Source organism: Phoca vitulina, unplaced genomic scaffold, assembly GCF_004348235.1.
Source record: "Phoca vitulina isolate PV1807 unplaced genomic scaffold, GSC_HSeal_1.0 scaffold21, whole genome shotgun sequence".
Lineage (NCBI taxonomy): Eukaryota > Metazoa > Chordata > Mammalia > Carnivora > Phocidae > Phoca > Phoca vitulina.
In genome coordinates, this window is record NW_022589724.1 from 21,850,042 (window position 1) to 21,875,144 (window position 25,103).

General features: G+C 36.2%; 1 protein-coding gene across 3 annotated transcripts in view; it reads left to right on the top strand.

Moving 5' to 3' along the window:
• The window catches only part of LOC116641192 (rab GTPase-activating protein 1), a 149,454-nt gene that overhangs the window by 23,085 nt on the left and 101,266 nt on the right, over positions 1-25,103 (top strand). For 2 of the 3 annotated variants that reach the window (XM_032418771.1, XM_032418772.1), the window contains 4 exons: positions 15,908-16,142; positions 17,049-17,253; positions 19,176-19,350; positions 19,932-20,089. In XM_032418771.1, coding sequence (XP_032274662.1) covers positions 15,908-16,142; positions 17,049-17,253; positions 19,176-19,350; positions 19,932-20,089 — 773 coding nt within the window. Of the gene's footprint in view, positions 1-3,168; positions 3,460-15,907; positions 16,143-17,048; positions 17,254-19,175; positions 19,351-19,931; positions 20,090-25,103 lie in introns of all 3 variants that reach the window. The other variant, XM_032418773.1, reaches the window with a different exon arrangement.

Sequence of the window (25,103 nt, forward strand, 5' to 3'; positions counted from 1 at the left end):
AAGATAGTTGCATAAAAAATAAAAAGCAAAGTGGCACACCTAAATTGAACTATATCAATAACAAAATGGATTAAGCAATATAATAAAAGAGAAAACTGTCAGCAGTCGATAAAAAAATATGATCTAGCTGTATGCCCTTGGCAGGAGACACACATTAAATTCAGATACAAACATTTAAAATAAAAAGATGGGAAAAGATCTATCATGCAGACAGTATGGGATAGAGCTTAAATGTGTATGGGAAAATTTCTACCTGTAAATTCCTATATTATGAAAGAAGGAAAATCTCAAATCAGTAACCTCACCTTTCACCTTAAGACATTGGAAAAAGAAGAGCGAACTAAATGTAAAACAGGCCAAAGTAGGAAATAAAAGATTAGAGCAGAAATCAGTGAAACAGAATAGAAAAGTAATAGAGAAAAATTAATAAAACAAGAACCTGGTTCTTTGAAAAGATCAACAAAATTGGCATCACTTTAGTTTGACCAAGAAAAAAAAGAGAGATTACTAGAATTAGAACTGAAAGAGGGGACATTACTGCCAAATTTACATTAAATAGGATTATAAAGATCTATTAGGAATAGTAATATGCCAAAAAATTAGAGAATTTATTGAAATGGATACATTTCTAGAAAAATACTAATGAGATTTAGTGTGACTAGACCTATGACAAGAAGTTGAGTTAGTAATAAAAAATGTACCCACAAAGAAAGCTCAGGCCTAGATGGCTTTATTCCTGAATTCTACCAGATGCTTAAATCAGAATACCAGTTCCTCACAAACTCTCCCAAAAAATAGAAAAGGAGAGACTATTTTATCACTAAATCTATAAGGATGATGCTGTGCCAATGCCAAAATTAGAGACATCACAAGAAAACTACATGTCAGTATCTCTTAAATATGGACACGGAAGTCCTCAACAAAATACCAGCATACTTAATTCAGTATATGAAAAGGATTACATACCATGATCAAGTGGGATTTATCCCAGGAATGTAAGTTTGGTTTAACAACTGAAAATCTGTGAATGTAATATAACATATCAGTGGAACCAAAAACAAAACCACATGATCATTTTCAGTAGGCACAGGAAAAATGGTGAAACCCAACACCTTTTTAGGAAAATGAAGAAGTAGAAAACAAATCAACTATGAATGGAACTTCTCAACCTGATTAACAGCATCTATGAAAAACTCACAGTGAAAATCATTCTTGCTGGTGAAAGAGTAGATTCTTTCCCCCTAAGTTCAGACTCAAGACCTGGTGTCTGCACTTGCAACGTCTGTCCAACATTGTACAACCAGGGCAGTTAGGCATGCAAAAATATAATATCCAGGTTGGAAAGAAGGAAGTAAAAACTATCTGTTTGCAGTTGACATGAATTTATATGTGGAAAACCCTATGAAATGTAAAAAAAATTATTAAAACAAATAAGTTCAGCAGGATTGCAGGATATAAGATCAATATACAAAAAAAATCAATTTTCTATATGCTCACAATGAACAATCTTAAAGTAACAATGAAAAAACAATTTATGATAGCATGAAAAAGAATGAAATAGGGGCACCTGGGTGGTTCAGTTGGATAGATATCCATCTCTTGATCTCAGCTCAGGTTTTGATCTCAGGGTCATGTGTTGAAGCCCCACATTGGGCTCCACACTGGGCGTGGAGTCTACTTAAAAAAAAGAAAGAAGAAATGAAATAGTGCTAAGTTAAACAAAAGTGCAAATCTTATACTTTGAAATCTGTAAAACATTGTTGAAAGACATTAAAGAAGATCTCAGTAAATGGAAATTCATCCACTGTTCATGCATCAGAAGACTTACTATTAAGGTGGCATTACTCAAACTGATCTACACATTCAGTGCAATCTGTCAGAATCCTAGGTAACATCTTTGTAGACGTTTACATGCCAATTGTAAAATTCATTTTGGATTGCAAGGGACCTTGGGTAGGCCAAAAGTTGGAGGACTGGAACTTTGTAATTTCAAAACTTAGTATAAAGCAGTGGTAATCAAGACAGTGTAGTACTGACATAAAGATAGGTATATAAATCACTGGAATACATTTGAGAATTGAGAAATAGAACCATATTTCTGTGGTCAGCTGATTTAGACAAGGTTTACTAATGCCATTCAATTGGGAATGGGTTTTTTGTTTTGCTTTGTTTTTCAACAAATTGTGCTGGGACAACTGGATAGTCACATTCAAAAGAATGAAGTTGTACCCTTACCTCACACCATATACAGAAATTAGCTTAAAATCATTACAGCCTTCAGTGTAAGAGCTAGAAGTGTAAAGCTCTTAGAAGAAACACAGGGGTAAATTTTCATGACTTCAGATTTGGCAGTGGATTCTTCGATAACCACACCAAAAGCATAAGCAACAAAGGAAGAAAGACAACCCACAGAATAAAGGCTAAACAACCTAAATGTTGAACTACTAAATGGATAAATGTGGTATACAATGGAATATTATTTGGTCATAAAAAGGAGTGAAGTACTGATACATGCTACAACATAGATGATCCTCAAAGACATGTTAAATAACAGGCAAGTCACAAAAGTCCACAAATTACATGGCTCTATTAATACGAAATGTCTAGAATAGTCAAATCTTTAGAGGCAGAGGATTGATTAGTTGTTGCTTATTTAGGTCTGGAGTTATTAGGGGAAAGGAGAGTTGATACCTAACAGGATATGGTGGTGTTTGGTGTTTTTTTTGAGGTGATGAAAATATTTTAAATTGACTTTGATGTTGGTTGCACGTATCTGTGAATATACTCAAAACCATGAGTTATATCTGGCCTACTCCATGGAGAATGGGCAATAAAGAGGCAAGCCTGATAGCAAGAAGAGCAGATGGAAGGCTGTTTTAGTTATTAAAGGGAGAGAGAACATGGGCTTAAGATTAGAAGATGAACGTGGTCTGATTCAGGATATATTTTCAAGGTAGAACTGATAGGGTGGGCAATTTATATGTGGGATTTGAGACAAAGAGAGAAATAAATGATGATTCCTAGTTTTTGACCTGAGCTGTTAGGTATATGGTAGTGCCATTTATTAAAATGGAAAGAGCTAGGACCAGGATTGGGTTAGAGGGATCAGAAGTTGAACATACTAAATTTGAGATGACTGTTACATGTCCATTTCTTGATGTCAAGTAGTTGATTGTATGAGATTGATCCTCCGGAGCGACTGTGGCTGGCATCAACAGTATATAGATGGTATTTAAAGCTATGGGATTAGATGAGATCACCCACAGAGTGAGCGTAGAAACTGAAGAGTTGAGTGAAGAACTGATTCTTGGAGTACTTCAACATTGAGAGATGGAGATGAAGAGAAACCAGCAGAGAAGACTGAGAAGATATAAGTAGTGAGATATAAAGAAAACTAGGAGACTGGAATGCCTTGGAAGAGAGATGAAGAAAGTGTTTCAAGAGAGCGGGAATAACCAGGTATGTTAGATTCTGCTGAGAGGTTGCTTTCGATGGTGACTGAAAAAAGACAGGAGAGACCTGGGTGATCCTTAAGAAGGATGTTTTTGTTTTTGTTTTTGCTTGCTTTTTTGTTTTCAGGAGAGAGATGAGATCATTAACAACATTCGTGTGGGTTTTGTAGTAAATGGTAGGTGAGGAAGAAGTGATAGTATAACAACTGTTTTAAGGATTTTTGCTAAAAAAAAATATATGGCATGGTAGGTGAAGAGGAATAGGGATTCCAGTGAGAGATTTTATGATACAAATGCACCGATGGGAGTTATTCAGTAAAGAGGGGGACATTACTAGTATCAGAGAAGGGCCAAGTCTTTGATTAGGGAGAGAGGTTTCCTGTTGCATGAGTGGAGGGGTTAGCCTAGGAACAGTTTCTGTAATAGGAAGGAAGACAGCATGAACAAGTACACATGCCAAATAGATCAGTCTTCTCTCTTTTTGGGTTTCTTTCACTTGAAAATTTTCTTGTTAATTTTTGAAGTACTGTTTGACTTACTCTTCCTGTTTCTAATTTGATGAATCATTTATGGTAAATGGGAAGGACCCTCAGGGCTCCTCCAGAGAACTTTTATTCTTGCTCTGTCATCTGTCTTGTTTACTGAAAAGAAATTGAGCAATATGCTCTACAAATTTAAAATGTTTCCTCTATGTGTTTTCAGTACATCTCTACAGTATATTGGCTTATTGTATGTAGAACTGGTAAGTGAAGAAAGTAATACAATTATTGTTCAGTCTATGAGATCAAAGTAAAGTATGATAGGATTATTGCAACATGTTGCTCAGTGATGCTCACTCATCTTTTTGAAACTTTGTTTTAGCAGCCACTACTAGATTTTAAAATTGCATTGGATTTAGGAAATGCATTTAAAAGCCTATCATTCTTTCATGCCAGAAGTCCTAATTGAGTGTTTTGTTGAATATTCAGTTGACAGCTAGTAATCTACCAAATGCTGTTTTTCAGTACTGAGGCTGACAACTCCCATTTTTGGAAATATGATGACCTAGAAAACCCAAAAATGTCCCAATACAAAATATTTAGGAGAGCTGAACGAAATATAACAGACACCCTTTCATAGCTCTATTCTTAAGAAAATAAAGAAATCCCAAAGGAACAAAAGCAAAGAGGGACACTGAAAGCCAAAACTATATGTAAAAGCCGACACTGGGGCTGTACTGGGGGAATGCTATTCTTTATGACCAATAGGTATGGGTTTTGATAGATAAATTGGGTAAGAGATAAGGCTTTGGGCTTTACAGAGAGGGATGTTGGAACTGAGATTTCCTTATATAGCACCTTCAGGGGATGATGCATCCTAATTGAAAGGATAGACTTGGAAAAAAATAACTTAAAATCACAGGAAGAAAATAAGGAAACTTAGCATAAGTCTTTTTTTCTTTTTTTAATTTTATTATATTATGTTAATCACCATACATTACATCGTTAGTTTTTGATGTAGTGTTCCATGATTTCATTGTTTGCGTATAACACCCAGTGCTTCATTCAGTACATGCCCTCTTTAATGCCCATCACCAGGCTAACCCATCCCCCCACCCCCCTCCCCTCTAGAACCCTCAGTTTGTTTAGCTTAAGTCTTCTTAGCATGGACATAGGTTTAGAGGGGAATCTTGTTGAGAATTTGTACCCATAGGCTTGCCTTCGGGTATTTGGGGTTTGAATTTACACTACCTGAATATTCCTGGGTTGGTAATACTTTTAGGGCACCTGACAGAGTCAGTTGCAGAACTACTCTGGAGGGACATGCCTGCCACCCAGGCTGCATGGTATTACCACAGATTACCCTGATAAAGAATATCAGATAATCCAAAATTTACAAAGAGCAAAGAACAGGCAGACCACAGCAGGATCAAATCTCACCAAAACTCGGGCATTTGAATTATTAGCTATAACTTTAAGATAAATATTGAAATGATTGAAGATTTGAAGAAAAATTTGAAAATATTAGAAATGAACAAAATTATCAAAAAATTTTAAAAGACCAAGCAAACTTAGTGAAAATTAGAGCTAGTGAAGTTAAAGGTGCAACTGATGTGTTAAATAGTAGATTAGACATGGCTGAAGAGAAAATCAAATACCTGCCAAATGAATCTGCAGAGGTTACATGGAAAATAGACTAGAATGGGAGAGAAGGAGTTACTTGAGATAATAGCTGAATATGTTCCAGAAATGATAAGACATAAATCCTCCGCTTCAAGGAACAGTGTGAGTCCCAATCAGGATGACAGTGAAACTGGCAAACATCACAAAGAGAAGCTCTTAAAAGGCTGAATGAAAACAGAGATGAATTGGACATGGTTCCTATCTTCAAGATGCTTATAGCTTAGGGTAGGTGATAGTTGTTAGGATTCTTGTTGCAGTAGTGTGTACTAATCTTTGCTTTGTAACAAATTACCTCAAAATTGAGTGGCTTGAAACAATTTATTCTCATGATTTTGTCCATTGAATGGGTAGTTTTGCTGGTCTTGTTTTGGTTTATGTAACTTCACTGAGCTGGTACATTGACTGGTGACTGGGCTCGATTGGGATTGGGATGGCTGAATCTTTCTTTTCGTGTGGTCTTTAATCTTGGATTTCTTCATAGCAGGATGGTGGTCCTAGGGCAGATGTGGAAGCTGTAATGCATCTTTTAAGGCTAAGGCTTAGAAATTACAGGGTGTCACTTCTGTCACATTTTATTGGTCAAAGCAAGTCACAGGGCCAGTCCAGATTCTTGGGTTTAGGGAAATAGACTATACCTCTTGATGGAGGAGCTGTAGAGATATTGTGGCTATATTTAATTTTCAACCTTAATAGATATATGCTACAGTAGAGATTAACAAAGGGTGCTATAGAACAGAGAGGATGGAAACCTATCTCAGCTTGGGGGACGAGTCTGAGAAGCCTTCTTGGAGAAGACAGTGCTTTAGTTAAGCCCTTTATAGAAAGGCTTTATGTGATGGTGTAGTTATAAAAAAACACAGGTATTTTTCTTCATGAAATGGTTTGACAACTCACATCAAAATCGGAGAACTTTTCGTAAATTCAGAACACGTTGTATTTTCTTTACCTGACTCCTCTGGTGTAGGAATCTTACACCCTTAGTTCTTAACCAAAGATACTCTATAAATGTTGGTTGGAGGTACATTGATGAGCTAGTACTTCTTTGCTGGAAAGTTCAATTAGAGGATTTTCAATTTTTTTTTTAATCTTTTTCTTCCTGAAAAATCCAATGGACATTATTTTAGTTGGAAAGAAGTTGCCAAACCGTACTAAAATAGCTGATATAGAAGTCACTGCTTCTCACTTAGAATTGCCTAAACTAATCTTCTGACTCAGTTGCTTCTATAAGTGCAGTTTTGCTCTCAAGGAAATAGACCTGTAGCCACTTCTACCATATAAATTATTACTTTTATTTGATATATTTAGAAAGGACAGATGTTATTCCAGTAATGGGTCTTTCACATAAATAGTAGGTGTGTTCTTAGTTTTCTCTGGATAATGGAAAGTAGAACAAATACTTTTTTTTTTTTTAAGTTATTATTTGCTTTTTTCAAACCTCAGCTCCAGTAGGTGGGTCAGAGTTTATTTAGAAATAGCTGATATTACTTGTTTTTAGTATCAGGTGATCTTGTCCTCTAATGCAGATCTTTTATTCAGCAAAGTAACTGAACCATGAACACACAGTTTAATTAAGGGGATCAGGGTGGTGGCGGGGAGACACATAAGTAACCATGTCATCATGATAAAATTCATCAAGTGCTAGAATATAGATATGAACAGAATTATATGACAATCTAACTGTTGCCTAGAAGAGCAAAGCATAGGTAACAATTTAGCAAAACCTTAAAGAATGATTAAGCATTACTCAAAGAAGTGAGTCTGTAATGTGTAGAAAGATCAAGAGAATTGTAAAGGGCCTAGGGTCAGGATCATTGCATATAGTAGAATTGAATGTACTTGTTTTCTTTTTCTCCCAAATAACCTTTTTGTTATTTGTTTTCTGAAGTTATAAAAATAATGTGTGCTTGATACAGAAAATTCAGACAATAAGAAAAGTAAAACCCAGTCATAATCCCATTACTTTGCAACACAGTCACAAATACTTTGGGTCTGTCTTCAGTTGACTTTTTAGGATGAATTCACAAGGTGCTGTTCCTTCTCCTTCCCCTTTTTAAATTAATGTTAATAATTCCTAATGGTAATTTAGGTTGTTTCTCTGGTCATTCCTTCATACAGTAAGATAAAGAGATGGATAGTCAGAACAGCTGCAGTTTATAAATGAGGCACAAAGTAATTTAGTGATTTATCAAAGATCACAGAACCAAGTATGTGAGTGGATTTGAGATTAGTAAGGATACTTTTCCAGGATCCAAATGGGACTTCTGGTTATTTTGTGCATTGCTTTCTGGTAAAACTGAGCTTTATATACTTGTTTCAAAATGCCTTAGTTTTTACACTGAAGCTGAGTAAAATTACTGTCTGAACCATTGTCATTTATATTTTCATTACAGTCTGACACAAGTAGTGGGAACTGTAGGTCATCAAAATTTGTCTTTAATTTTCTGATCGTCTGTTATTTTTTCAAGTGCACACTGCTTTTTCCTAAGCATGCTTTCTTGAAGACAAAATCTCTCCTGTAAAAAGATCCCAAACTGCCTAAAGTAGCTTTGGATAACTGTCAAATCAAGTGGGACCTGGCTGGTATTGTTGCAGTGACAGGAAACAGGGGCTATAAAGTTAGGAATAGAAAATTAACACCAGGAAATGACTCTGGCTGTTGCCTTTGAAACATTTTGTCCCTTGCTTCTATAAATGCAGTTTTGCTCTCAAGGAAATAGACCTGTAACCACTTCTACCATATAAATTATTACTTTTATTTGATACATTTAGAAAGGACAGATGTTATTCCAGTAATGGGTCTTTCACATAAATAGTAGGTGTGTTCTTAGTTTTCTCTGGATAATGGAAAGTAGAACAAATACTTTTTTTTTTTTAAGTTATTATTTGCTTTTTTCAAACCTCAGCTCCAGTAGGTGGGTCAGAGTTTATTTAGAAATAGCTGAAAGTGGGGGGCACCTCACTGGCTCAGTTGGTGGAGCATGCAACTCAATCTCAAGGTTGTAAGTTTGAGCCCCATGTGTAAGGGCTGGGTGTAGAAATTAACTTAAAAATAAAAATCTTTTTCTTTTTTTTTAAATAGCTGAAAGTGGGGTAAGGAGATACTGTTGGATGCTTACTAATTGGTAGGTACTGTGATGTGAGAAATGAGGTAATTCCTGTAAAAATTACATATGGTGCCTGAATTATAAACAGTAAATGTCCTGTAATCATATTATTATTATTGTGTCCTTGAACCCTCATGACATGACAGTCCTGTGAGATAGACATTAACACCTTCATTTTAGAGATGAGGCAGTTGTGGCTCCCAGAGGTTAATTTAATTAGCCCAGAGCCAACAGAGTTAGTGTCAGAGCCATGTCCCAAGCTCAGCTCTGTCCTACTGTGGAGCTCAAGTAGGACAACTAAGTACAGCTCCCCAGGCTATACTCCGTACAGCCAGCCCTAAGGGGCTGCTGTTCACGTGGTCTGTATGTGAATGGTGCCCCCTGGAGATGTGCCACAAGCCAGCTCTTATCCCCAGTTTTTACTACCACCCTGCTTTGTAAGCAGAATTATGAATAAATCATTCATCATGCAGTCTCTGTCCTTGCAAATATTTATGTTAGTGTTTACAATAGCTGCTAAATTGGCTACTTCATATTTACTGTTTTTTTCTTTCAATTTGGGACTGTTTCTTCAAGCACTCTCCCCTCCTTCTCTTACTCTAGTTTACATGGAGATGGACACAAATCTAAATATGGCCCTTGTTGTATTATCCGTACATATCTGCTTTGCTTTTTTAATTTTTATATTTCTGCTAAATTAAGTTAGAAGTCTTTGTTGGACTTCAAAATAAAATTGTTTTGCAGCATGCTAAGTGGTCTTGCCCAGTGTTCTTACTATAAATGTTAAACCTTTAATGACTCTCAGAATAATAGGAAATGATGGTATTTGTTTTTGTGTGTAAGTGAACAAAGCTAAAATAAAGCATTCAGATTTCATTTTTTATAACCAAACCAAAATCTGTAGGATATCCAATGTCAAAATACTACTTTGGTTTCTATTCTTTGCATTTATAAAATTCAATTCATTAAATATGTATTGTAGGTATATTGTGCAGTAAGTGTATCCAAAGCTTTGGGAATAATATAAAGATAACTTAAGAAGCAATCTCTGCCATCTAATAATGCCCAGTCTGGTACAAGCTCTGGTTCGCTAAAACGTGTATGCTTATATGATGGTAACACTCCTAAGGAAGGAATAATTAAACCCCATATTGCAGGATTAAGATATCCCAGAGGAGGTAACAGAATTTAAGCTTGGTCTTAACGGAAAGAAGAAGGAAAGGATTACTTTCTAGGGAAGGGGACAGTCTGTACAAAGTCTAGATGCTTGCAAGTTTATGGTATGTCCTAGGGAAGTTGAGTAATTTTATGTCATTGGTAAGAGATGGAAACATAAATTGGGCAGAGTTGTGAAGAACTCATAGAATATAGTTACAAATTTGGGCTTTATCTTAAGGGAATTGAGGAAACATGGGTGGGTTTAAAAATAAGACCGTGCTTGACCAGAACTAAGATTTGCAATTGTAACTTCAGTGGCTGTGTGAAAGACAGGTCATAAGGAAGAGAGAGAGGACTTGGAAACTCCCCATCTTTCTAGAAGGCTTATGTAAAATGAACATAAGCTGTCCTGTGGTATTACCTATGCAGAGAGAGGAAGGAAAAAAATGCACAATTGAGCAAGATCAGTAGGATTTATGAGTAATGTGGGAATGAGAGGAATGAAGGGTGATTTTGCTCTTTTATTGGCCCACTAAGTGGATAGTAGTGTAATTCACTAATTAAAAAAAAAGCAGAGGTGGCTCCAGGCTGGCTCAGTCGGTACAGCATGATCGTGGGGTCGTGTGTTCGAGCCCCACATTGGGCATAGAGCTTCATTAAAAAAAAATAAAAAGGATACAGGACGAGGATCAGACAGTGATTTAAGTTGGACACACTAGGTCTGGGGTATCTGGCTGAAGATTTCTCTTCAGTAGACAGTTGAGGAAGGGGTTGTAGATACATATTAGGGATTGTTTGTGTATCTTGGCAGCAGATGAGGTGGGCCCAAGGAGAGTCTGTAAAATGAGGTTATTATCAAAAACAAAACCATGGATGAAAAAATGAAGTGTGTTCTCAAATTGCATCTTTCATAGAAACCATGTTTTTTTCTATTTTTTAAAAAATAGACTTTATTTTTTAGAGCAGTTTTAGGTTCATAGCAAAATTGAGAGGAAGGTACAGAGATTTCTCATTTAACCCCTGCTCCTTTGACATATGCATAGCCTTCGCCACCATGAATATCCCCTATTTTAAGTTTATTGAGGTAAAATTTACACACAGTAACATGCAGCCCTTTTAGGTGTACAGTCCTATAAGCTTTAGTGAGTGCAAACTCTTACATAATAACCACCATCACCACAATTAAGATGCAGAATATTTTTATCACTCCAGAAAGTTCCTTTGTGCTTCTTTTTCATCAGTCCTCTTATCTCTTTCCCAGCCCCTGGCAACCAATGATCTGATTTCTGTCCCTGAAGTTGTGCTTTTCCAGAATGCCATATAAATGTAATCTTACAGTATGGTGTAGCATTTTATGTCTGGCTTATTTTACTTGGAATAATCTATGCTATTGCATGTATTAATCAATTCCTTTTTATTGCTGAGTAGTATTCCATTGTATAGATATATGGAAGTTTGTTTATCCACTAAGCAGTTGATAAACATTTATATTCAGTTTTTGGTGATCATGAATAATACTGCTATAAACATTCACAGACAGGACATATGTTTTGATTTTCTTGGGTAAATACCTAGGACCGAGTCATATGGTAAGTGTATATTTAACTATAAAATTTACAAAAAAACAGCTGAAGTGAGTCTACCATTTTGCATTCCCACCAGCAATGTGTGAGAGTTTTTCAGTTATGATGTGTCTTTGCCAATTCTTGGTATTGTTAGCATTGTTTTGATTTTAATTTTAGCCAATCTTACAGGTATATCATCCTAGGGCGGTTTCAGTTTCTCTAATGGCTAATGAATTGAGTTTCTCTCACGTGCTTATTAGTTAACCATACCTTTGGTGAAATGCCCATTTTTTAAATTGGGTTGCTTGTTTCCTTATTGAGTTATAAGACATTCTGGATATAAATCCTTCATCAGATACATATTCTCCAAGTCTGTGGCTTATGTTTTCATTCTCTGAAGTGTCTTTTGAGCAGAAGTTTCTAGTTTTGATAAAGCACATTTTATCATTTTTTTAAAAATTTATTTTTATTTTAGAGAGAAAGCAAGAGCGTAGGGGAAAGGGGCCAGGGGAGAGGGAGAGAGAGTCTCAAGCAGACTCCATGCTGAGTGCAGAGCCTGAAGCAGGGGCTCAATCTCACGACCCTGAGATCATGACCTGAGTCAGAACCAGGAGTCGGATGCTTAACGGACTGTGCCACCCAGGCGCCCCTATCATTTTTTTTTCTTTTATGCTACTTTTTGTCACTAAAAATCTCTGTGTTCCAGGATTTTCATAGATTTTCTCCTTTGTTCTGTAAGTTTTATAGCTTTAGGATTTACATTTAGACCTGTGATCCATTTTGCATTAATTTTTGAATGTGATGTGAAGTATTGGCTGAGCTTCATGTTTTTGCATAGGTATGGATGTCACGTTAATTGTTCCAGTCCCATTTCTTTTATTCTCTTTCTCCATTAAATTATCTTCTCAACTTTATTGAAACCAATTGGCCGTATATGTGTCAGTCTATTTCTGGATTCTGTTTTGTTCCATTGATCTGTTTGTCTACCCTTTGACTAATATTGCAGTGTGTTATTTTAGAGATGATTGTGTTATCTGTTAAGAAAGCTGTTGGCATCAGGGAACAGAAAACCCTGCTAATAGTGGGTTTATTTTCTGTTACAACACAAAGTATAGCAATAAGTAGTTGTTGGTTTGTTTAAGCTATTCATCAATACCAGGAGTCAATAAACTACAGTCTGCTGGCCTAATCTGGCCTGCCAACTATTTTGTAAATCACCTGTGGAGGTTCTTCAAAATGCATATGCCCAGGCTCTACCTCTGAGACTGATTTACTTGTTAGGTTGGGACAGGAGGGGACAGAGGGAGGAGCACATATTTGAATTTTAACGTGCTTCCTGGTAATATTTGTTATTATGCTGTGTAGTCATGGCTAAGAACACTTCCCCCTAAATACTTCAACATGCATTTCATTAAATAGAGTTTCATTTTATTTACAGCTATTTTTTTTAGGTATGCACAATGATATATGCACATTTTAGGCAAACATTGTCCGAGTTTTGACAAACGTGCACAATTGTTTAATGGAGACTCCGATCAAAATGACATTACTATTATCCCAAAATATCTCATGCTCCTTCTTAATCTGCCCTCTTACCCAACTGCAGAGACAGCTACTACTCTGATTTTTTCTACCATGGATTAGTTTTGCCTGTTCTAGAACTTCATAGAGTTGGAACCATATGGTGCATGCTGTATTACGCAAGGCTTCTCTCACGCAGCATGTTTTAGAGATTCACCCATGGTGTTGCTTGTGTCACGAATTTGTTCCTTTTTGTTGTTGAGCAACACTCCATTTGTTAAATGTACCACAGTCTGTGTATCCATTCCCCAAGATCAATACCTGGAATAAAGCTGCCATGAACATTAAAAAAAAAGAAACCCATTAACCTAAAGTTAGTTCTTAGAGCATGGTCCCCAGACTAGCAGTATCACCATCTCCTGGAAACTTTTTAAGAATGCAGGTTATCAGGTCCACCCAGACTTACTGAATTGGAATTCAGTTGGGGCCCATCAGTTTGTGTCTTAAAAGTTCTCCAGGTGATTCTGATGCATGCCGAAGTTTGAGAACCCTGAAAGGCATTGCTGAATGTTTCCTAGATAAGCCTAGGGAAAACTGTCTTTAAAAAGAGAACAACAGATGAGCACCTGGGTGGCTCAGTTGGTTAAACGTCTACCATCGGCTCAGGCCATGATCCCAGGGTCCTGGGATCGAGTCCCACATCAGGCTCCCTATTCAGTGGGGAGTCTGCTTCTCCCTCTCCATTTACCTCCTGCTCATGATCTCTCTCTCACTCTCTCTCTCTCAAATAAATAAATAAGATCTTTAAAAAACAAACAGGGTGCCTGGCTAGCTAAGTCGATCAAGCATGCAGTTCTTGATATCAGGGTCGTGAGTTCAAGCCCCATGTTGGGCACAGAGATTACTTAATAAAAGAAATATTTTTAAATAAAACAAAAACAATGAAAAAAACTTAACTGGTTTAAGTATGTATATTATAATGTCACAGACAATAATTTTGAAATTAGATTGAAGGTTCACAAATAATCTAACATAATTGTTGAGTACTGTATTGACCCTAATCATCCAAAGCATATGTTGCATTGCTGTCTTTAAACAGCTTTTAAAAATCAGCATATTTGTGTGTATACATTTCTTTTTCCTAGTCTTTCAGGAAGAGTTGAGGAAATAGAAGGCAGCTCTTATGTTTATAGACTTTATAAACGAAAGAAGAATGCAAGATAAACATGTATAAACACAAAATACAAGCATATAAACATGTTTTCTTTCAGGCTTAGGTGTATTTTTATTGATGAATATATGAAAATGTAGGCAGCCTACCCAACAGAAAACTTGAGCTTAATTACCCTATAAACCAAAGAACAAAACAGTACTTTGTAACATGTAAAATATATTGTCTTCTCTTTGATTTAGTTTGCTCTTTTGGTGATAGTCTCCCCAGTTATAATTACTAATTACACAAACATGGAGTCTAATATCTTTTTTCCATTTGTGTTCAGGAAGCTGTAACTATCCTACTTACGTTCTTTTTCCCCTTGGAAAACAGTTTAGGTTCAATTAGACTATCTTTTGTTTACTGCAGGTGATGGAGTAATTGCTCTCCAGTTCTGAAAGAATGAAGGGTAATTAGAACTAAGCTGTGGTTTGTTTTTTAGATGGCTTAAAAAACTTCTGAAAGTAGAACTTCTGAAAGAAGAAATTTTCATTCATGGATGTGTAGGATCAGGCGTAACAAACAGTTAAAATTACTTGACCCACTTGTAGTTCCATTAGCAGTAACTGTAAACATAAAATGAAGTTCAGAGGAATAGACATTGTCACTGAAGCCACAAGGCTGAACACCTGTGTGGCCCTTATTTCCAAGGCAAGAGTAGCTGACATGTTAGATTTCGTTGGGAAAATGTCAGCAAAAAAAGACTTAAGACTGTTTCTCAATTATAATTTACAGCCAAAGGAACTTGAAGCTTATAGAGTTATAAAAAAATGTTTGAACTGAGTTCTTTGGTAGTCCAGAGGTATGTCTGTTATTATTGGAATTTTGCTTCTAACTTCTGTGTTTTTTTGACCAGAAAGACCTCATTCTCTTTAACAATCTCCTAGCCCCACCCGTTTTAACTTTTTGTCAGGTTTTAGTCTTCAGAAAGCCTCCTAAATCAGCCCCCTTTCTTGATCATGACTTTTTCTAAATTGTTTTGTTAAATTTTTTTTAGTGTTTCTTGAATAAGCATTTAGTGACAATACTGGGTTTTGTCACTTGTGGTTTTCCTTAGCATTGGTCAGTCTTCACTTGATTTTGCACTTGTTTACTTCCTTATTGAGCAACTAATAATAAACCATCATGACTCTAGAAAAACACTTGACATTATTGAAATGGAATGCTTCTCCTCAGGCCATTTTATACATACCAGCCTTATTCAGGTGCCTCAGAACTTTAAGAAACTGTTCATATCAGAGGAGTCTCCCTTAGAATTACAAGAGACTGACTTATAGTAGGAGTGGTAAAATACATGTGAAAATTTATTACCTAATCAGTCTGTTTCTATGATAACTTTTGCAAGCAAACACATTTTCCCTGTTTCTTAAAGATTAGAGAAGCCTCTAAAGATACTCCTCTTAACAGATTATTTCTCACCAGACAAGTAAGATTACAGATACTTTAATTGTTAGTTGAGGCCACTGTAGAAAAGTTTCAGGAACACTGTCACATACATTTTTGGGCAATAGTCTCAAATTCACTATACACTTTTTCCATGAAAAACTAAGAAGAGAGCAGCTGCAGCTCTTACTTATTGCAGATCCTGATTTATTCTGTTTTTAAAAAACATTCAGAAGATATCTTTGTATCAAAAGAAATGCTGACGATTTTCTCTAGAATACGGACCCATTTGAATTAGTACTGGCCTTTCTTTCTCACTTTGCTGATTGCATGTATTTGTGACCCTTAGATTATAGGGAATGGAAGTGAGCAGCAGCTGCAAAAAGAGCTAGCAGATGTGCTGATGGATCCTCCAATGGACGACCAGCCAGGGGACAAGGAACTTGTGGAAAGGTCACAACTGGATGGTGAAGGAGATGGACCTCTTTCTAACCAACTCTCAGCTTCGTCCACCATTAACCCTGTGCCATTAGTAGGGCTCCAAAAACCAGAGATGAGCTTGCCAGTGAAACCTGGACAAGGAGGTTAGGACTGCTGCATTGCTTGCTTAACTGAAGGTTATTGTTTTTAATATGTGAGTGCCTACCCTGTACTAGGTTTGAGTCAGAGCAAGCAAAAACCATTATCTGTGTTTTCTAGAATGTTCAGATTCTAGATTTAGGAGGATGTGAGAAGGGTAGGTATATGTACCATTCTCATTTTCCTTTAAATGTATGTCATTGATATCAAAGAAAGAGATAACAGCAGTTAAATGACATTGAGGAAGTCTTGTTTCAAGATTTTTCCAAGAAAGAAGGAATTTGAGTACAGTGTTGGAGATGTGGAGGAATAATGCTAGGGGAAGAGATATTTGCTGCAGGCCGTATAGATAGCTCTTTGGGAGTAGTTGCCAGGTTTTTTAAAAGTGAGCCGAAAGGCACCGCAGAAGAGGAGGAATAGGGGAATTATAAAGGCTCGTTGGGAAAAGTAGAGTGTTAAAACCATGCAGCTTTATTGGGAAAGGGAAACCAGGGGTATTGGGAGAACGTTAAGTGGCTAAGATGATGAATGAGAGAAATAAAGCAATACAGATCAGGAAGAAGACAGAGAGAGGATTTTTCACAGTGGCAAAATACTAAATATATTTTTGACCTAAATGTAAATTATAAAGTCAAAACAAATTAGAAGAGGCAAAAATGTAAATCAGATCTAACCTCAGATCACATTTTAGATTTGGGATTGACAGTAAAGCAATCCCTAAAAATTTTGGTGTTAGTGACAGAGTTTTAATGTGAAATTTCTGGCTTTAATGGGCAGTTCTTCTGGGGCAATGACATATTATCTCATTAGTTCTTAATTGTAGACCTAAGTGTAACTTTTAGGTTTTTACTTGGTATTCATGTCAACAAAATACTAAAATGAAAGTAACCCTCCATTACCATTTCTTTCAGATTCTGAAGGGTCAAGTCCTTTCACACCAGCTGCTGATGAGGACAGTGTAGTTTTCAGCAAACTAACTTATTTAGGCTGTGCCTCAGTAAATGCTCCCAGGAGTGAAGTGGAAGCCTTAAGGATGATGTCCATCTTAAGAAGCCAGTGTCAGATTTCACTAGATGTAACCCTGTCAGTGCCGAATGTGTCTGAAGGAACTGTGAGGTAAGACCAGTTTCTTGAAATGTTCAGATCAGATTTCTGACCTATAGATTTAGAAAGAAGCGGTGATGAACAAAATACATAATTATTTCATTCATGTAATGTTTAATTCACCTGGCACTTACGTCTTCAAGGATTGTGACCCATATGAAAATTAGTCACTCATTTGAACAGTTTTTTTATATTCTTCCACACCCTAGTTGTGTGTGGTACATTAAAATTTAAATGTTTTGGAGATAACGTATTGAAATATGTTGACCTGAAAGTATGTCTGACAATTTATATTTTCCCTGTTCCACCAGTACAGATGCTAGCTTGACACAATAGTTCAATATGAAGTTTCATATTGAATCTAACAGAACATATTAGAATCAATAATAATAATATTGACATATCAGAATCAGCATTTTTTAAAAGATTTATTTATTTTAGAGAGAGCATGCACACACGAGTGGGGGGAGGGGCAGAAGAAGAGGGAGAGAGAATCCTCAAGTAGACTCCCCATTGAGCATGGAGCCTGATGCAGGGCTTGATCCCAGGACTCTGAGATCATGACCTGAGCCAAAATCAAGAGTCAGACGCTTAATAGACTGAGCAACCCAGGTGCCCCTATTAATGTGAAACTTCTCATAAAATTTATTTAGTGCTCATTTCTATGTCCTTCTTAGTAGTTACTGCCCAACTAAAGTTATACTTTGTTCTGATACATTTTAATTCTGTAGACATACAAAAACCAGTTTCTCTTGCCCATGTTTCCAGAGTTTTCATCAAAGTGCCTTTGAATGTGAATTAGGTCCCCTTTCTGTGTATTTCCATTATGCACAGGGACCCCTGGGCTTTCCTCATTAATGGCCCTGCCCATTTAGTGTTGAAATTGCAGTTTCTTTTCATTACTTTCATATTTGTGTCTTCAGTGTCCAGAATAGAACCTGAAATATTGTAGGTATCATGTAAGTATTTGTTGAACCAATACATTTTTGAATGAATGACACACCTTTGATTTTCAGTGAATGGCATCCTTTTGATTTTAGTAATTATCTTTTTTTAGGTGTTAACATTTTGTACACTCTTATTTGCCATGAATCAGAAGAATATGTTTCACTCTGAGAAAGCACATCAGTTTTTTATTTTTTTAAGTAATAAAGCAGATTAGGTCATTTTTTAGGAGGTAATGAGAAACACAGCTTTAATGATCATTTTGGTAGTCTAATTTACCCATTGATCTAGTCTTTATTTAGGTACAGACTATATAGGAAACCTGTGTACTTATTCTTTGTCTTTCTGCTTGCCTCCCTAAAACATAAGATTATGTAGGTTTTAGTACCATGGAATTATGTAATTAATAACTTCAGGAATCCACATATGACTTTTTTTTAAAAAAAGATTTTATTTATTTATTTGACAGAGACACAGTGAGAGAGGGAACACAAGCAGGGGGAGTGGGAGAGGGAGAAGCAGGCCTCTTGCTGAGCAGGGAGCCCGATGCGGGGCTCGATCCCAGGACCCTGAGATCACGACCTGAGCCAAAGGTAGACGCTTAACGACTGAGCCACCCAGGCGCCTCCACATATGACTTATTTATTAAGATTGGGACGCCTGGGTGGCTCAGTCGTTAAGCGTCTGCCTTTGGCTCAGGTCATGTTCCCAGTGTCCTGGGATCAAGCCCCGCATCAGGCTCCCAGCTCGGCAGGAAGCCTGCTTCTCCCTCTCCCACTCCCCCTGCTTGTGTTCCCACTCTCGCTGTTTCTCTCTGTCAAATAAATTAAAAAAAAACAAAAACAAAAAAACTTAAGATTAATATGATTAGCACACCAAAAGTGGTTTATATGATCTTGCTAGAAAGATGAGTCTCGAATCATAATATGGATATAGTGAAAATAGTCCATAATCTCTCTAAGCTCTTCGTAACTTTTTTTCCTGAACAGACTCTTAGATCCTCAGACAAACACTGAAATAGCAAACTACCCTATCTACAAAATCCTGTTTTGTGTCAGAGGGCATGACGGAACTCCCGAGAGTGACTGTTTTGCTTTCACTGAAAGTCATTACAATGCAGAGCTCTTCAGAATACACGTCTTCCGGTGCGAAATACAAGAAGCTGTAAGTCCTCACCAGAAAAGTGTCTGCAAATGAAACTTCACCTGTACCCTCACTGTGTTGAAGTTAATTGCATTATTTATTATGGTCACTTAATAAGCCAAATGAAATTCTTTGCTGTTTTATTCATTCCAGCCTGATGGGCTGAAATATACAGAAACTAGAAGTTTGGGTAACCAGAACCTTGTTGCTAAGAGTGTCAGAGACTAGGACTGCTTCTTCATATAGGCATCTTGGTTTCAGGAGTGACACATTTCCAAACTGTTCTTTTAAAGCTAATCCTGTAGGATTTTTTTTTTTTAATTTATAATAAATATATTCAGATTGTTCCTAACAATTTTGGAAATTATTTTTCAGTCGGATTTCTTGTGTTTATAACCATTTCTTTTTTAAAACCCCTTCTCTGGCCATTTTTAGTGTTGCTTGCTTTCTAGGCCTAACAAATTATTTACCAAAAGAAATCAATGGGGGAAGATGAATTATCCCCCACCCCCAACACACACACAAAATAGGTAACCTTCAGCCTTAATAAAGGTATTTTATTTTTTCTGGTAACAGCCCATTTTCTAACTTGTCTGTTGTAGGTCAGCCGGATACTTTACAGTTTTGCCACTGCCTTCCGCCGTTCCGCCAAGCAGACCCCGCTTTCAGCAACTGCTGCACCCCAGACTCCTGACAGTGACATCTTTACCTTCTCTGTGTCTTTAGAAATAAAAGAAGATGATGGTAAAGGTTATTTTAGGTAGGGTATTTTACTCTTTTTTTTTTTTTTTCAACTTTGTATTAACATGCTGTATCTGTGGTTCAAGGGAAACTCTGGGTCAGATTATATAACTTTCATGTATAAAATGATTGCTTTTATAGGTAGAGTTTTTTTATATTGTAAATGATAAAGAAAAGGAAATAGGCAAATTTGCAGAGGAAAGATTTTTTTTTATTTAAATTTTTTAAAATTTTAATTTCAGTATAATTAACATGCAGTGTTATATGAGTTTCAGGTACATAATACAGAGATTTAAAAACTCTACACTACTCAGCACTCATCACAATAAGTGGTTTCTTAATCCCCATCACCAATTTACCCATCCCACTCACCTCCCTCCCTCTGGTAACCATCAGTTTGTTCTGTATAGTTAAGAGTCTGATTTTTGGGTTGTCTCTTTTTTCCTTTGTTCCTTTTGTTTCTTAAATTCCATGTGTAAGTGAAATCATATGGTATTTGTCTTTCTGTAATTATGGAAGCAGCCCAAGTGTCCATCAATAGATGAATGGATAAAGAAGATGTGATATATATAATGGAATATTACTCAGCCATAAAAGAGAATGAAATCTTGTCATTTGCAACAGCATGGATGAGGTTATAATGCTAAGTGAAATAAATCAGAAAAAAAGCTGATTTCTTTCTTTTCATTTTTTATATCTTTTTTATGGCTAAGTAATATTCCATGGTATGCATTTGTGTGTATACACACACACCCCACATCTTCTTTATCCATTCATCTACTGATGGGCACTTGGGCTGCTTTCCTGATTGGGCTATTTAAATAATGCTGCAGTCGACATAGGGGTGCATGTATCTTTTGGAATTAATGTTTTCATATTCTTCGGGTAAATACCCAGTAGGGAAATTACTTGATCATAAGGTAGTTCTATTTTCCATAGTGGCTGCACCAGTTTGCATTACCCCCAGTAGTGCACCAGGGTTCCTTTTTCTCCATATCCTCACCAACACTTGTTATTTCTTGTCTTTTTTGATACTAGCCATTCTGACAGGTGTGAGGTGGTATCTTATTGTGGTTTTGATTTGCATTTCCCCAATGATGAGTGATGTTGAGCATCTATCTTTTCATGTGTCTGTTGGCCATCTGTATGTCATCTTTGAAGAAATGTCTTTTCATGTTTTCTGTCCTTTTTTAAATTGGATTATTTGTTTTTTGGGTGTTGAGTTGTATAAGTTTTTTTTTTTTTTTTAAGATTTTATTTAATTTGTCAGAGAGAAAGCGAGCACACAAGCAGGGGCAGCAGCAGGCAGAGGGAGAAGCAGGCCCCCCACCGAGGAGGGAGCCCGATGCGGGACTCGATCCCAGGACCCTGGGATCATGACCTGAGCCGAAGGCAGGTGCTTAACCGACTGAGCCACCCAGGCATCCTGTATAATTTCTTTATATACTTTGGATACAAACCCTTTATTGGATATATCATTTGCAGATATCTTCTCCAGTTCAGAAGGTTGGCTTTTAGTTTTGTTGATTGTTTCCTTTACTGTGCAGAAGCTTTTTATTTTGATGTAGTCACAATAGTTTATTTTTGCTTTTGTTTCCCTTGCCTTAGGGGACATATCTAGAAAAATGTTGCTATGACCAGTGTCAGAGAAGTTACTACCTGTGCTCTCTTCTAGGATTTTTATGGTTTCGGGTCTCACATTTAGGTCTTTAATCCATTTTGAGTTTATTTTTGTGTATGGTATAAGAAGGTGGTCCAGTTTCATTGTTTTGAATGTTGCTGTCCAGTTTTCCCAACACCATTTGTTGAGGAGACGGTCTTTTTCCCATTGTATATTCATTACTCCCTGTCCAAGGTTAATTGACCATATAATTGTGGATTTATTTCTGGGCTCTCTATTCTTTTCCATTGATCTATGTGCCTGTTTTTGTGCCAGTACCATACTGTTTTGCTTACAGCAGCTTTGTCATACATTTTGAAATCCGTGATTTTGATACCTTCACTTTTGTTCTCCTTTTTCGAGATTGCTTTGGCTAATTTAGAGTTTTTTATGATGCCGTACAAATTTTAGGATTATTTGTTGTAGTTCTGTGAAAAATGCTGTTGGTATTTTGATAGAGATTGCATTAAATCTGTAGATTGCTTTGGGTAATATGGACATGTTCTCTCAATCCATGAGCATGGAATATCTTTTATTTGTGTTATCGTCAGAGCATAGGTCTTTCACCGCTTTGGTATTTTACTGTTCCTGGTGCAGTTGTAAATGGCACTGTTTTCTTAATTTCTCTCTTCAAGAGGCAAGATTTGAAGAATTTTAAAGCTATTAAAAAATTCTTTCGTGTGGGGAAATATGTCACATTACTTTGTTCTTCTAAAGTAACTGGCCGACTGCTGATATGACAGAAATATGACAGAAGCTAAGCCCGCTGGATTTGTAGCTGGTTAATTTGTTTTAATAATCTAAAGATCTTAAGGCTGTTGACATCAGGTTTTCCATTATAGTTTATCTGAACACATTGGGGATGAGGAGAAATGAGGTCTGTGTCTGAAGTCTTAACCTTGCATATAGGGTCAGAAATAACTGGTTTGGGCTTTTAAGTAAAATGGTACTTCTTTTGAGTAGCGGAAAGAACCCTAGAATAGAAATAAAGACTTAGATTTAGTTAATTATTGCTGCTATTAACACTGTGAACTTTTCCAAGTTTCTTTATATCTCCTGGCAGTAGTTCCCTTACTTAGAAAATAAGCTGGCTAAACTCTAAAGTGCTTTCTAACTTTAAAATACTACGGTCACAAGATGATTGGTTTTTTTGTTTTGTTTTTAACCCATATCACACATTAGGTGCTTCTTGGATCATAATTAACAGTTGCATATTCAAAGTTTCCTTCATGACTACCTCATAAAATGGGTAAAATAAAATAGCATTAAAATATGGGTGATTTCTACTATTTTCCTTTCATATTAGCAGAATGATGACTGGTTTATTTATTTGAACAACTGAGAACTCTTGGTCTCCCTGCAAAAACTTTTGGAATTCTCATGCCATCTGGTGGCCGATTTCATGTACAATGCAGCTTCAACTTTGATTTGTGCACTGAAGTATTAGGCACTATGTCTGTGCCCTCTCATCAGCTGTATTTCTGTTCTCACAGCAACTGTTGGGATGTGCTGCTTCCCACAGTATGTATGCCTGCCCCAGGAAGTGGAAATTATAATCTGTAAAGTTTGTAACAATTTTTTTCCTTTTTAAAGAACAAAAGTTTCTCTAAACTGCATTTTTCCCCTTTAGTAAAGAAATTTATGTAGATCCCGTTTATAAATTTCAATTACAAATAGGAACGATGTCTAAGATCTCTCAGAAGCACTAGAACTAGTTCTCTTGCTTCTGAACTCAGGCATGTTCAAGGTAGAATGATCGTAATCACAAACATCCCTGTTCTGTTCACCTTCATACCAAGGAAATGCTATACAGAAAATCCCTGGATGGTCATTTTGCTTTTCACATTTGTCAGGGCTTTGTTCTTTTTTTGTTACATGGTTTTATTGAATTTGTAGTTTATAGTAGAAAATAGTGTTTTGTGGCCTTGTTATAGTGATGAACTTATTGAAAAGTAAGCCTCTCTTTATCAAATTTGAACTGGCCAAATGCAGTTGTTTTTTTCCGGTGATTCTGTAATATGTCCAGGAATTTATTTGCAGAAACATCATCGAGGTACTTACAGAATTATCAAGATGGATGTTCCCCTTAATACTGTTTATAATAACAAAATTAAAAAGTGGAAATTAAATGTTCACCAGAATAATTAAAATATGCATTTCACAATATATACAAATGTCAAAGCATTGTTATTCACCTCAAATTAATATAATGTTGTATGTTTGTTGTATTTCACTAAGAACATGATACAGTGATGTACCATATGACTTAGCACCTATCCAAAAAATACAGGTATATGTAAGTAACCATAGCACAAGATAGATTGTGGTTTTACTCTAACATAAATACAAAGTGTTGTGACAAGAATTAATGCTCTTCTTTTCATCCTTGAAAAAGTATAATTCTTACATTATTAATGTTGGAAACCTACTTTCAGTTTAGCCCTTAGGAAGGTGGAGCGTTTTCATTTATACCATTCAAAGCACTTTTTTGTCTTATTTATTCTACCATATAACTCTATTAGGTATGCTGGGTATTTGATACTTGTTTTATAGGTAAAGAAGCCCAGGGACGTTAAGCCTGGATCTCAGTATTATAATTTATATAGTAGGAAGTCAATGTAAAATTATTGGGGTGGATCTATTCAATGATACGATGACAAGACTAGAAATATAATCTAAACTCCCTGACAGCAGTGAAGTGAACTTCACTGCTTACAGTCTCCACTCTGCTTCCTGTTAATGTGGCTTTTCCTTGTACTTCAGCATTAGGACACCAGAGAGAACTGTATATCTGTTGTTGTTTTAAATACTGCTAAGAGATGGGATTATATTTATTTCTGTGTCAGCATCCGCAGAACATAAAGACTAGTGTATCTGTTATCAGTTGAAAATTGAGACCTGTCTATATCCTTATAGGTGAAAATTCTGTCAGTCATAAATATTTAAGTTTGGTATGCAGAAGTTTTTCTTTGCGAATGTTTGTCATTTCCAGACTCCTTTGCTAAGATTCTTTGGTTTTCTTTTCTTTTCTCTCTCTCTTTTTTTTTTAAGATTTTATTTTAAAGTAATCTCTGTACCCAACATGGGGCTCGAACTTACAACCCTGAGATCAAGAGTCACATGCTCCACTAACTGAACCAGCCAGGCACCCCGATTCTTTGATTTTCTTATCTTAGTTTCATAGAGTGTTTTTGAATTGGTTACTCTATAAGTACAGATGGTCTTCAAACTAATTTTATTTTTTAAAAAAACCAAAAAACAGAAAACTAATTTAATTTTTCAGAGCCACTTTTTAGTTTGAGTAGGTACCTAGAACTCTCATGTAGCCTTTTATAGTATCTTTTAATGGTTCTGCTACCATTATTTTAAAGTT